Genomic DNA, 14083 nt, shown 5'->3' with positions numbered 1-14083 from the left:
GTCTGTCTTCCTAGATATTTTATTCTTTTGGTGGATATTGTGAATGGAATTGCATTCTTGATTTGGCTTTCAGCTTGTATGTTATCTAGTGTATATAAATGTCACAAATTTTTGTACATTGATTTTGTATCCTGAAACTTTGCTGAAGCTGCTTATCAGTTCTAGGAGACTTTGAGCAGAGACGATGGAGTTTTTCAGGTATGGAATCATATCATTTGCAAAGAGGGCTAGTTTGACATCTTCTCTTCCTATTTGGATGCCTTTCATTTCTTTTTCTTGCCTGATTCCTCTGGCTAAGACTTCTAGGACTATGTTGAATCGGAGTGGTGAAGGAGGGCATCCTTGTCTTGTTCTGGTCCTAAGAGGGAGGCTTCCAGCTTTTGCTCATTCAGTATGATGTTGGCTGTGGGTTTGTCATAGACGGCTCTTATTATTTTGAGGTATGTGTAACCCAGGATTTTCTGATGCCAAAGCCCATGCCCTCTCTACCTTTGTTATATTACTCTCTCACCAAAGGAGCTGAGCAACTACAACCTTGCAAGCAGACTTCAATGAGAGATGATGTCCCATTCCATGATCCTTGAGAGGTGACTAGAATAAGTACAGTATTATAACAAATTCTAATCAGGGAGGACAATTAGTGTTTTCTGGTCATGCTGTGTGTAATGCATTCTTGCATTGCTATAAAGAAATACCCGAGGATCTCCAGTCAGACCATCTTCTCCTCACCTTTCAGAGCCTTTTTGTTTCTATTTTACAAGATACTATCCCGTGCTTTTAGTTGTATTTAGTGGGAGGGGCTGGGAGAATTGTGTTTACTCCGTCTTGTCTGGAACCAGAAGTCTCAATTCTGTGTGCATTGTTGTTTGTTTTTTGGCAATATTTTAAATTGCCCAGAAAGTGAAGAAAATACAAGGTTCATGTGTCACTCTTTTTGGTCCCCACAGTTTTCACCACATGGGGGGCCCCTAAACCTAGTGCTATGCTGCCAGGGTCTACTTCTTACTTCAGAATGCCTTCTCCTTTCTCTTTTCCCTTTCTGCCTCTAACCCCTGTTCCAGTACCCACCTCTCAAGGCTCTCATAGCCTATCAGGAAAAACTACCAATTTTCTCACATTAAACCATAACAGATTATTCTAGATAAATATATTTCTTTTCCATGGGGCAGCCTCTCCATCACTGTTCAGAACATTTATCATCTGCATTTGTGGTTTTATACCAATGACCAGGTCCACTGCCTGGCCAATGAGCAGGTCTCTAGTCTTCAGCTGGGACTAAGCAGGTTCATCAGGGTGGCCACTTTTAAGATGAAGAGAGCACCTTTGAGCACGAAAGACAAATTTCCTCATTCATCCTTAGAGCCAGAGGAAGCTAATTTATGGGTGTTTTTTTTTTCTATTTTTCTGGCTATCAATAATTTTTAAAGAAGAACTTGTGTTCATTTTATTAAAGAGAGGCAAAGAGACCAGTTTTGGTTCAATGAAACCCACATGCAACACCCAATATATTATCATCGTTTGTTTATCCACTGCCTGTCCAGGAAACCGTAGGGTCCCTTAGGTGAGGAACCATATCTCATTTACGGGTCTCCAGGGCCTTGTATGCTCAACAAAGGTTTCCAAATTAATGAATTAAAATGACTTCTTATATAGATACCAAGTCCTCCTTGGATTTTTTTTTTTTTTTTTAAAGAATTCCCAGAAATGAGAAAAGCCTTGGCACCCTGTTTCCCTAGTGTACCTGATGAAGATCAGAAATAGTTAAGCAGGGTTGCAGCATATTGACTCCCAGGTGTGCTCACTCATAGCTCCAGAGGTTCTGCAATCCACATCCTCATTCCCATGGCTGAAGGCCCTAATTCCCATACACTTTCCAGACTCAAAATTGTCTATTCGCAGCAGAGAGAGAATATCCTTGCACTGGCAGTTCCGAGAGGGTGAGGACCTATTACGTGAGGGAGGGTACCCCCTAGTTACCTGGCAGGCGTCATAGCTCTCATTATTGTATCCGGCACACAGCATATTTTTGGTGAGTTTTGGAAACGCCTTTGAACACTCCTCCCAGTCCATGATGACCATCGGCGCTTTCATCAGATCCGTTTTCACAGAGTTTTTGTCAGCTGGCCCGGAGAGAAAGCACATTAGAGAAACCACCAGGCCTCATGTCCCCACGCTCATGATGCAGCTGACCGTGCCCTCGGCCCTGTGTCCACCAGCCCCCACCCCCTGCCTTCACAGGCTCTGTAGCCCCTCACTTCCTTCAGGTTACCCCATGCCTGCAACTTACCCACTCGCCCCAAAACTCCCGCAACTACTAGAATTCTTCTTCTCATTCAACACCAAATTTCTACTCCCAAGAAGACTTCCAACTTGACTCCAGTCATCCCCACAGACTCAGCTTCTTGGAACCGGCTACTGACTGTTTCTCAGCATAATCCTGCCTCATCAATACATTTGCCTATTGTGACATGTTATTACGTGAGGATGGCATTTCCTTCACACAGGGCCTTGGGAGGTGGGTTTGCACTCCCAGTGAAACAACTTTAGTTCCTCAGCAAGGGCAGGTTGGCAGAGTGTCTTGAGATGGGATTAGAGGGGATTTGCAGAGGCTCTTTCTGGGCCACCAGATGCTGGAAATTCAGCCAGATTCCTCTCCATCTCATTAACTCTGACCACAAAGAGATTTCACATTTCTTCCCCTGATTGAAGACTTTTAAACTTGTACGTGCCCACGTGCCTCCTCTCCCTCTTCTACCTTTCCAGGAGTGCCTGGAGCCCAGAACTAAGGTCCCACCACTTTCCCTCTGGTTGCTCAACTCCTGAAACACCCACGGCCGTCCAGGCCCAGGCTCGCTGCGAATCATCCCTGTGGATCCAGAGCCTCGTTCAGGCTGACGCAATGCTTTGCTGTTCTCATCCCCTCCCCTCCCCTATCTATTTGCTTTTGGTTTTGTTGGGTTTTCTTTGGGGACAGTCCAGCAGGTCCTTCATCATATCTTTCTGTCCCAGTAGACTTTCTTCTGTTTTGGCCAAGTAACAGCATAACAACAAGTAACAACAGATTCATTTCTAAGAAGAGCCAGGCAATGCTCCAGGACTATCAAAGCCTAGCCCAGGGTGGGCATCTCCAATGCTTGGAGGAGCCAGGTAGGAAACACACCCGTGGGAATCAGGGAAGATGTTTATGAATACAGAGTAGAGGGGCCTCTGGCTAACTGCAGAGTTTAAATTCGATTAAACACACAAACCACACTGCTCTGTGCTGGCTGGATCAGACTGGCTCAGACCTGGTGTCTCAGTTTGGGGTTTCAGCACTCAAAAGGAGCTAAGGCTTGGGCTCTGTGAGCCTCCACTACGCAGGAATCTGCTCCAAAGCAAGTCTTGTCCTCACTCCTTCCTCAGCTCTTCCCCTTCCCGCTTCCTCCCCTCTCCTTCAGATTGCAGTGGCTCTTTCCCCAGGGGAAGCTGAGCAGTCACATACCAGCATTGGTCTGGCCCCAACCTGCCACCCAGCATTCGCGCCATGTGGCGGGGCCGTGCTGCGTAGGGAGGCAGATGGGCACCTTCAGGTCATCGAGTGTGATGGGCGAGGCCAGCAGCAGCAAGGCAATGTCATTGTCCATGTTGGCTCTCTTAAAGTCCTTGTGAAGAATGATGCTGGCGACCTCCTTTATTTCCATGGATGAGCTAGTTAAGTCGTTGGTCCCCAGCACGACATTCAGTTCTTCTGGACTGGTGGCAGAGAACCAGAGAGGGGCGAGTGAAAGGGGAAGGGAAGCCTCAAAAGTGGGAGAATTGGCTGTGCTCAGAAACCTAAATCTCATATAGCTCTAGGACATTTAGACCCTACTGGGGCTGTAGCTCAGAAGGTGTGAGGATTGGAAAAAGGCAGGAAAAACAAAAACAAAAAACAGAAGAGCCGGTGAGCAGACCACAGCCACACCATGGCACCATCGGGGGCCCCAGAGATGTGAATGACGTGCTTCTGTCTAACACAGCAAAGGCAGAGCTGGGTTTAGGGCACTCTACAGAGCCCACAAAAAGCCACTTGGCACGGATCAAACTGGTTTTCAGATAGGTAAGGCATTCATTATTATATCTCTTTTATCTCAACCGGTCTACCAACACTTTAGAAACTCAGGACCAGAAGTTAGTCTAGACCACCACTGACCAAGCAGACAGGAGCTTCAGTAATAAGTCCACATTCAGAACCCCACAGGATATTTGTTATCCCATGACAGCAGGTGCCACAAGGGTCTTTGGTTATGACATGATGAAACTGTCCCTGGGTTTTTGATTAACCTTCTAAAATCAGCCCTTCTGTAGGTCTTCAAACTTCCTTGAGCTGGTGTAGCAGAAAGCACAAGTGCTAGAGCCAGAGTTTGAATTCTGTCTCTATATACTAGGTGGGTACCGTGGGTGAGCGGCCTCAATTTATTGGACCTCAGTTTCCTTATCTATAAATGAGGGCTATTCATTCTACCTGCTCCAGGGGTCACTGTGTGATTAAATGAGTTAACAGAGGAATCCTTCCTTCCTTCCTCCCTTCCTTCCTTCTTTTTTTTTTTTAGATGGAGTCTTGCTCTGTCGCCCAGGCTGGAGTGCCAGTGGCATGATCTTGGCTCACTGCAACCTCCGCCTCCTGGGTTCAAGCAATTCTCCTGTCTCAGCCTCCTGAACAGCTGGAACTACAGGTGCACGCCACCATGCCCAGCTAATTTAGTAGAGATGGGGTTTCACCATATTGTCCAGGCTGGTCTCAAACTCCTGACCACTGAACTCCTGACCACGGAAGTCCTGATCCACCCACCTCGGCCTCCCAAGTGCTGGGATTATAGGCGTGAGCCACCGCGCCTGGCCAATAGAGGAAAGTTTCTTAGCAGGGTCTCCAGCACATAGTTAGTCATCAGTAATACCAGGCATTCATCCACATGCTGTCACAAGGAGCAGGAGAGTTGGGGGTCAGGTGGCCCAGGAAGTCAGGCTTCCAGAATTAGAAGGATTTCCCCCTAGATGGACTTGAATGCCCCAGAAGAGGCATTTGGACCAAGCCGCTTGGCTCCATCAAGCCACAGGTGTTCCTGAAGACGGCAGATGTGACCTCAGGGAGGTCGTAGTCATTGGCCCTGGGTGATGTGAGGAGGACGCAGCCTCAGGCTGGCTACCTCCATGTCCCCAGGGCTAGGGGATGGGTGGGTGGGTGGGAGCCGTTCATGCTGACTGGACACCGAACAGCCGCAGGTTCCTCTCAGCCTCCAGGTGTGGGTGAGGGGGAGGGTGCCCTGGGGGTGGGAGCCCTGAGAGGCAGCAGCGGGAGGCTCGTAGTACTTACAACAGCTCTTCGGAATATAAGCAGTGAGCCGCAGTGAGAATCCACCACTTGTTGAGGATGGAGCCGCCACAGAAAGGTTCACCTCTGGCCTGAATACTCACCTGCCACGGAAACTCACCCACCTCCGCCTCCATCCCCCCTGTGATTCTGGAATACCGAGTTCTTCCCTCGAAAATGGATCTGTCGCCACATTCTGGTGGAATGAAAGAGAGTGGAAAGCAAAAAGGGAAACATTTAGTCAGCGTCCAGTGTGAGCCGGGGACCGGGCTGGGAGGAGGAGGCTTCCAAGTGGATATCCTCGCCCCCATTCTAGAGAGGAGCTCACTGAGGCTGGCGAGCTCTTTATTTTTTCTACACAGAGCTCAGCAGGCGAGTCAGAAGCATTGGCTCTGACTCTATCCAGCATTTGTGACCTCAGGAGAGTCACTTCACTGAGCTTTCTGCTCTCATCCAGGAGAAATTGGAAGAAAAATAGCGTCCAAAGCCAACGTCCTGTGGTGGGCAGGACAGTAGCCCCCCAAAGAGGTCCAAGTTCTAATAGGCCATCTCCCCAGAACCTGCGAATATTTTAGCTTGCAAGGAAAGAGGGGCTTTGGAGATGAAATTTGGGTTGCTAACCACTGCTCTCAGAGTGGGGACACAATGCTGGATTTTCCGAGGGGCCAGTGGAATCACTGAGGCCCTTGAGAGGGGTGGAGGGAAGCAGAAGGTCAGGCCGAGGGAGAAGTGACTGCAGAGGAAAGGCAGAGAGATGCAATATAGCTGGCTTTGAAGATGAAGGCAGGGGCCCAGAGAAGCTTCTAGAAGCTGGAAGTGGAAAGGCGAAGAATTCTCCCTTAGAGCGTCCGGTAGGAATGCAGACCTGCCACACCTTGAATTCAGCCCCGGAAGGCCTGTGCTGGAGCTCTGTCCCACAGTACTGCAGGATAAGATATTCGTGTTGTTTAAGCCGCCAAGTGTGTAGTCATTCATTTCAGCAGCCCTAAGAAACCACAAGGGGCGGGGCACAGAAAGTGCCAGAACCTACCGGAAAGCCCTGGCTGAAAGCCCTGGCTGTTCTAGGCTAGTCCAGGCTGAGCAGCTCCTTTACTTGGGGGACTGAGAGCAAAGCTGTAACTGCCTGTGCTGAGGCAGGAAATTCCCCTTCCGGACAGAGGCCGGGTCCAGCTCCTCGCCCCCAGGAAGAGGAGATGCTCCATTAATATTTGCTGACTTGAATGTCTGCCTTGTGTTCTGGGACAAGGCATGAGTTTGACTCTAAAAAGCCCAAGACCCTATTCTTGTCTCTTTCTTGCTGCTCATTTTCCAACCATCAGCTCAATAGAAGCTGTGAGGGTTTTGTCGTTTGGGTGACCCCGTGGTGATCATTTTTGGTTTAAAAAAAATACATGAGTGAGAACTTAGCAATGTGCATCCAGAGCCTTCTGCTGTCAGTAATGCATAAAGGCTCTCTTCGGGACTTTTGTTTGTTTTGTTTTTGAGAGATGAAGTCTTGCTCTACCGCCCAGACTGGAGTGCAGTAGCATGATCTTGGCTCACTGCAACCTCTGCCTCCCAGGTTCCAGCGATCCTCCTGCCTCAGCATCCCAAGTAGCTGGGACTACAGTTTTTGTATTTTTTAGTAGAGACAGGGTTTCACTAAACCTGTATGTTGGTCAGACTGGTCTTGAGCTCCTGACCTCTGGTGATCCGCCTGCCTCTGCCTCCCAAAGTGCTGGGATTACAGGGATAAGCCACCATGCCCAGCCTATTCGTGACTTTTGGATCCACATTTCTTCTCTGATTTTATTTACATATGATGCTTACTGTGTGTCAGGCACTGTCGCAAGCACTTTACAAGCACCGATTCACTTGGTTGTCATAACTGCCCTACTGAGGTAGGCTCTCTTGTTTTCATCCTCACTTTGTAGTTGAGACAAACAAGGCACAGAGAGGTTAAGTAGTTTGCCCAAGGTCACACAGCTAGTCAGTGACGGAACCATGATATGAGCCCCAGGCAGGCTGGCAGCAGAGCTGGTGTTCTCATCACTGCCCCATGTGGCTCTCTGCCTGAAATATTCTTCCCCAGGCAGCTACTTGGCTCACCTCCTCACTACGCCCAAGAATCCCTTCTTCAGAGTGTCCTTCCCTGACCTGTGTCTGAAACAGCCCCTCCCATCCTGGTGACTCCTTATTTCCTACCCAGTGTTACATTTCTTCATTGCATCCTTGTTACATTAACTCCTACATTATAAGTCCCTTTTGCCTGACTCTGGTACCAGAATGTAAGCTCCAGACGGAGAAGGCAACATGCTTGTCTGGTTGATAGCGGGTCCCAGGGTCCGAAAACCACACGTGGCATGGAAGAGGCACTCAACAACCATAAGTCATCCTCTGACTCAATGACTCTGGGAGTCTGGAAGGCAGCACATATGTGCATCTGATGATGTTCACTGCAGCGATCTCTATCATCGTGACAAATTGAAAACCAGCTAAATGCTAGGGTTGAATAAAGTAAGGCACATCCATATCATCAACTGCTTCTCAGCCACAAAATTAGGCTCATGGGGGATTTTTAACAACACAGGGAAATGTCTGTGATATAAAATTGAGTGAAAAAGTCAGGATGAAAATCATATTTAAAACTTGTGATTTTATTATGTTAAGAATGTGGGCTTATGAGTATGGAAGGAAGTACATCAAAATGCCGAGTGTCTATGAGGTGGATTGGATGGTGGGCAGCTATGATGGGTGCCCTCTGTCTCTCCGTCTGAGATGCAGAACGTGGCACGTGCCAGACAGCCCAAGCTTGAATCCAGGCTCTGTTGCTTACTCACTAAATGATTTAGGGGAAGCTACTTATCTTTGAGTACCCCTCCCCCACTTTCTTCATTCCTAAAATAAGCATAAGATAATGCCAACTTTATAAGACTGACGTGTGGATGAAATAAGAGGATGGATGTTGAAATGGCCGACAAAGTGCTTGGACCAAAGTCAACTCTCCAGAATGAACTGGCAGAATTTCTCATATCCATTTTGCATCAAAGTCCCCATGGGACTCATCCCCCACATTCTTGGTCCTGAGATCAACCCACAACATCCATATGGAATCATGTGGAGTTTTAGGTTCATGCAAGAGCTCAGAGCCTGGAAGCAGTGATGGAAGCAGAAACGGCTGCTTCTGAGTGATCTGAGCAATCATGCATTTTGGGCCCCCTTGCAATGGGACACCAGAGGAGCATGTTCTGCTGATGCTCTCCCCTCACTCCCCCCACCCCCTGTTCACACAGAGTGCAGTGGACCCCAGGCTGGACTGAAGGAGGCCAGGTGAACCTGCTGTGTTCTGGGCAAGAGGCAGTGTGCACAGGGCAGGCAACCTGGCGCTGCGGTCACCCAGTGCAGGCCAAGCAGACAGCTCTGTCATTTCCCCATGGGTCAACTTTGGGCAAATCCTCATCTTCAGTGAGGCTGAGTTCCTTGTCCACACGTGGTCTGAGAGCAGATGCCCCACCGTGGTGATGTGTGCGTTAAACACGGGGAAGTGCTCGACCCCTAACAGTTGCTAGGTATCCCAGTGTCCCTGAAGTCTCACTCGTCCCCTTGGAGAAAGAAATGAGCCATCAGGGAGCTGCAGGGGGCCAGGCACAAGGACACAAGCATCCTTGAACTTGGTCTGACTGATCTAGGCTTCCCTGGGCATCTATGGCTCCTGGAAGCCTGGTGCTGTTGGGAGCCACAGAGGCCCAGGGTAATGGTCCCCCTCCAAGTGGCAGAACTCAGTCTCAGCTAGTTCTAGGCACAAGCTTGAGGGCAGCCTACTATTCCTTTGAGGATGAAGTGTCAGGTTTCAAAACCAAAACTCAAGGTCAGACAGGTCAAACACTGGGCCAGGGAAGAGAGGAGAAAAGGGAGAAGTGATTTGGAGGAAGGGTATGTGGGGACCCCTGGAGCTCTGGCCTTGTGCTCTGCGATCCACCCTCCTGGCAGCCAGTCAGCTGGACCATGAGCCCCCATCCATGCCCCCTCTGCTCCTGGACTCACCACTGACTGGGCGGGGGCGATGAGGGCGCTGAGGGTGGTGGGCGCCCCTAGCCCCACCTAGGAGAGCCACTCCAGCCTCTGGGAGAGGAGTCCGCGGACGGAGTTGAGCTTCTGTGACCAGGGACAGGAGCAGCAACACTGAGAACAGGAGCATGGCCCTAGGCTGTGCTGTGGGCCCGGGGGTGACAGAGGCCAGGGCTCAGGGAGTGAGGCTGACAGCCTCTGGCTCAGATCCAGGGCCCCCAGGTGATGTCACAATGGGCTGTGGAGCCGAGAACTCAGACTGCAGTGATGAAGACTTCTTTTCTGACTGTTTTGTTTCTAGGATGGCTGCACAGAGGCACCTCATCTCAGAGCCTTTCTTATCCCAGGTTTCCTTCTCCCTGACCTGGGCACCACCCAACTTCCCGAGTGTATTAGTCCATTTTCATGTTGCTGATAAAGACATACCCGAGCGTGGATAATTTATAAAGAAAAAGAGGTTTAATAGACTCACAGTTCCAGGTGGCTGGGGAGGCCTCACAATCATGGCGGAAGGCGAAAGGCGTGTCTTACATGTCGGCAGACAAGAGAGAATGAGACCACGTGAAGTGGGAAACCGCTTATAAAACCATCAGACCTTGTAAGACTTATTCACTACCAAGAGAGCAGTATGGGGGAAACTGCCCCCGTAATTCAGGCATCTCCTCCCGGGTCCTTCCCACAACACGTGGGAATTATGGGAGCTACAATCAAGATGAGATTAGGGTGGGGACACGGTCAAGCCATATCATTGAGCCTCCAGTGGGCACAATGATGCTTTCAGCCATTGTCACCCCCAAACATTTTTTGAGGCTCAGTTCAGGCCACGGCTTCTCTGTGAACATGGGGGTAATGTCTGGGGGAAGGGCTTCCAGCCTGGGCCCTCAGTCTGGGGAGGCCTGGAGGCCTCTGCCAGCACCCGCACCCTGTGGGGTACAGCTGCCCGCTTAGTTCTCTGCCCAGGATTCTGACCCGGGGCCTCAGGTGTGGCTGCCCAGGCCAGGTTGAGAGGTTCTGGCCTCCCCTCATGCCCAGTGTGGCGGGTCCCAATCCCCTTTCCACCACCTTCTAGATGGATCCCACATGGCCCCCAAGTGTCCTGATGGGCCCCTGTGTGTTCCAGATGAAACAACCAGCCTCAGATGGAGGTTCCTGGTGTGTGGCCTCACTGGATGTCAGTGACTCAGTCATGCTTTAGACCTTGTGTGTTTTTAAAACTTCCACACCCCTCAGTGCACTGACCCAAGTGGACTTACCCAAGCAGCCTGGGCACTGCCTTCCTGGCCACAGGCTGAGCCTAGTGGTTGGAAGTGACTTATGGACTCAATCGCCAAAGTGCCCACGTGTCTACCTGCCCAGTCTTACCTCCTCGGTTTTCTCATCTGCAGCAGAGAAACACAACGCTCACTGGCATGCAGGTTACTGTGAGGCTTAAAGTGAGATCACATGACCGGCAAGGTGGCCTCTCACGGGTGTGGCTCGAGCTACTTCCTGGGGAGGAGATTCCAGAACTTCTCTGCTCTTTCTCACAAGGTAGCTCCTTGGTGAAGGTTGCTCCTCACTGCTCAGGCATCCCCTCTGAGGCTGAGCCACAGCCTGTTGAGTGGCCCTAGGTGGTGCCCTTCCCACCTGCTCTGAACCATGCTTCACCCACCTGTTCAACAGGGGATGCCTGGTCCTGATGGAGGCCACGACTTTTCTGACTGGCATGTGGAACAGGAACCCACAGCACACCCAGGCACCTGGCCCTGATCTCACCACTTAGTCTCATTCTTTGGCCCTCAGGGTGGCCTCATAGGGAGCCCCCTGGCTTTCGTCTTCCCCTCCTTCGGGCTCAGGTCCCCACTGGACCTACTACTCACGCATCTACTATATGCCAATGCTTTCTCCTTTGCTCCATTTCTATTGGCTCTGGGGGTAGGGTGTGGAGGGGAGGAGGAGCCTGGGCTCCAGGTCTGATGAGGGAATGGAAGATGACAGCTAATCTCATGGATGGGGAGACAAGGGGTACAGGCATATCCACTGCAAACTGCTGCTCATTTTCAACAGAAGTGACTGAACAAAATCGTCAGTCACTTCTGGAAAGACTGATTTCCTGCTGAAGACCGCCTCGTAGAGTCTACGTCCCTCCTAAGAACGTGACTTAGATCTATTCTTGTTAAATACTTGTTCACTGTCCAGCATTGCTTTGCAAATCTTCACAGTGATGTTGGGTTGCACCATGTCCCATCTTCTGGATGGAGACAGCCCAGCCTCACATACTGAGCTCTGCACAACTCCAGAGGGCGCCATCCCCCATAGGCTACAATGGGAAAGTCTCTCCCTCGGACTGTGCTAACGAGGGGGTCCAGGGTGACAAGAGCAATGCTAGTGCTCTAGAAGGAATCTGATGAAATTCAAAGAGGAAAGGAGGCACATGATGATATAGGTTGGATATGGGTTGTGTGGGGACTGTTGTCTGGCTGACGCCCCAGAGGCCCCAGGGTGGCATTGACTTGGGGACTTTACCGAAGTCTGGGCCAGTGATTCTCTGACTGTCTTAGCCTATTTGTGCTGCTATGACGGAATACCACAGATTGGGTAAATTTTTTTCTTTCAGATGGCGTCCTACACTGCCACCCAGGCTGGAGTGTGATGGTGCAATCCTGGCTTACTGCAACCTCTGCTTCCCAGGTTCAAGCGATTCTCGTGCCTCAGCCTCCCCAGTAGTTGGGATTACAAGTGTGCACCACTATGCCTGGCCAATGTTTGTATTTTTAGTAGAGAAGGGGTTTCACCATGTTGGCCAGGCTGGTCTCCAACTCCTGACCTCAGGTGATCTGCCTGCCTCGGCCTGCCTGCCACCTCCCAAAGTGCTAGGATTATAGGCATGAGCCACTGCACCTGGCCAGATTGGGTAATTTATAAAGAACAGAAATGTATTCTTTCACAGTTCTGGAGGCTGGGAAGTCCAAGATCAAGGTGCTGGCAGGTTTGGTCTCTGGTTCCAAAATGGTGCCACATTTCTACGTCCTGTGGGGAAGAGGAATGTTGTGTCTTCAAGTTCTTCAGAGGAACAGAAGAGAGTGAACCCACTCCTGCAAGCCCTTTGTAAAGTGGTGTTAATCTGTACATGAGGACAGAGCTTTTACTACCCAGACGCTTCCCAAAGGTCTCACCCCTCAACGCTGTTGCATTGGAGATTAAGTTTCCAACGCGTAACTTTTGGAGGAGACACATTGGAACTGTGGTGCTGCCTTGGATGTGCAGCCCAGGGAGCTTGTTCAGTGCAGATGAGGGTTGCCAGATTTAGCAAACAAAAATCCAGGATGCCTTGTCAAATTTGAATTTTAGATAAACAAATATTTTTAGTATAAATATACTCCATACCGTGTTTAGGACATTTTCATCCTAAAATAATTTGCTGTTTGTTTGAAATTCAAACATAGCTCATGTCCTATATTTTATCTGTCAACTCTAGTACCTGTTTACAGGCTGAGTCCTTCAGCTCCTGATCCAGTGGGATGGGGCGGGCCGGGGGTAGAGAAGAGGTCTGAGCACTTGTAACAGCACAGCTTCTTCCAGATGAATCCAATGCAGGTCATCTCTGGACATCTTTGAGAAGCATCAGTTAGGCCCCCTGGAGAGAGCTTTGCTGGGATCGCTGGGGTCTGACTCACACCTGGGAAATCTGGAGGTGAGAGAATGGTTCTGGGAGGGATGCTGCTGGGTAGGGACTGTCCTGAACCCACAGTTTTTCCTTGGAACCAGTGTGGGCTGCACAAAGAGAGATACGCCCAGGGGTGGTCTTAGGATTCATCCCATGAGGCTCCCTGGAGGCGGCAAAGAAATCTGTAAGAAAGAGTCTGGGGTGTATCACCAGGTGCTCAGGGGATGACAAAGAGCAGAAAGCAACACGGCATAGAGAGAGCCCCACCCTGGCCTGGGGACTTCAGGAGAAAGCCACCCAGCAGGGAACCATGGAAGAGCCCATGAAGACACCACATAAGAGCCAGCCTTCAGTATCTGCCAGGCCCAAGGAACAGTGAGCTGGTATGTGGGCTCACCTGGACCTGTGCCTTCCCCTAAACTTTCACCTGTAGGGGGCAGGTGAGCAGAGCGGGAGGTGAGAAAGGAACCATGTTCCTAACTGGACCCAGGTAGGGAGGAGGCTGAGCACTGAGTCAGATTCTGTGTCGAGAATGTGACAAGGGCTTGGATATTCTAATGCATAAATCGCCCTGAATTCGGACCCAAGTGACCGTAGGACTATTACCTGAGAATAATCAGAAAAGCTCCGAGTCCAAGTTTTATCTGGACAGAATACATCATGCCCTCTGAATGGCTTATTTATTTATTTATTTTTTTGAGACAGAGTCTTGCTTTGTCCCCCAGGCTGGTGTACAGTGGCATGATCTCAGCTCACTGCAACCTTCGTCTCCCGGGTTTAAGCGATTCTCCTTCCTCAGCCTCCAAAGTTGCTGGCACTACAGGTGCCCACCACCACGTCTGGCTAATTTTTGTATTTTTAGTTCAGATGGGGTTTTACCATGTTGGCCAGGCTGGTCTCGAACTCTTGACCTCAGGTGATCCACCCGGCTTATCCTCCCAAAGTGCTGGGATTACAGGCGTGGGCTACCGCGCCCGGCCTCTGAATGGCTTTTAACAGGAGACAACCAGCTGTGTTTTGATCACAAGCCATGTCGCGGTGCCCATTCCGCTCCTCAGTGC

At 50.2% G+C, this 14083-nt stretch overlaps 1 protein-coding gene across 2 annotated transcripts in view; it reads right to left on the bottom strand.

The window, feature by feature from the left end:
• Positions 1–9540, bottom strand: part of PRSS55 (protease, serine, 55) — a 28604-nt gene extending 19064 nt beyond the window's left edge. For both annotated transcript variants that reach the window (XM_011970739.1, XM_011970738.1), the window contains exons 1-4: positions 9353–9540; positions 5333–5525; positions 3482–3732; positions 1978–2120 (exon numbers count right to left, since the gene is read on the bottom strand). In XM_011970739.1, the coding sequence (XP_011826129.1) occupies positions 1978–2120; positions 3482–3732; positions 5333–5525; positions 9353–9506 (741 nt within the window). In that variant the 5' untranslated portion in view covers positions 9507–9540. The remainder of the gene's footprint in view (positions 1–1977; positions 2121–3481; positions 3733–5332; positions 5526–9352) is intronic.
• Positions 9541–14083: the final 4543 nt, after the last annotated feature.

This window comes from Mandrillus leucophaeus, unplaced genomic scaffold (genome assembly GCF_000951045.1).
Source record: "Mandrillus leucophaeus isolate KB7577 unplaced genomic scaffold, Mleu.le_1.0 Scaffold97, whole genome shotgun sequence".
NCBI lineage: Eukaryota > Metazoa > Chordata > Mammalia > Primates > Cercopithecidae > Mandrillus > Mandrillus leucophaeus.
This window is presented reverse-complemented; position numbering and strand designations above follow the sequence as displayed.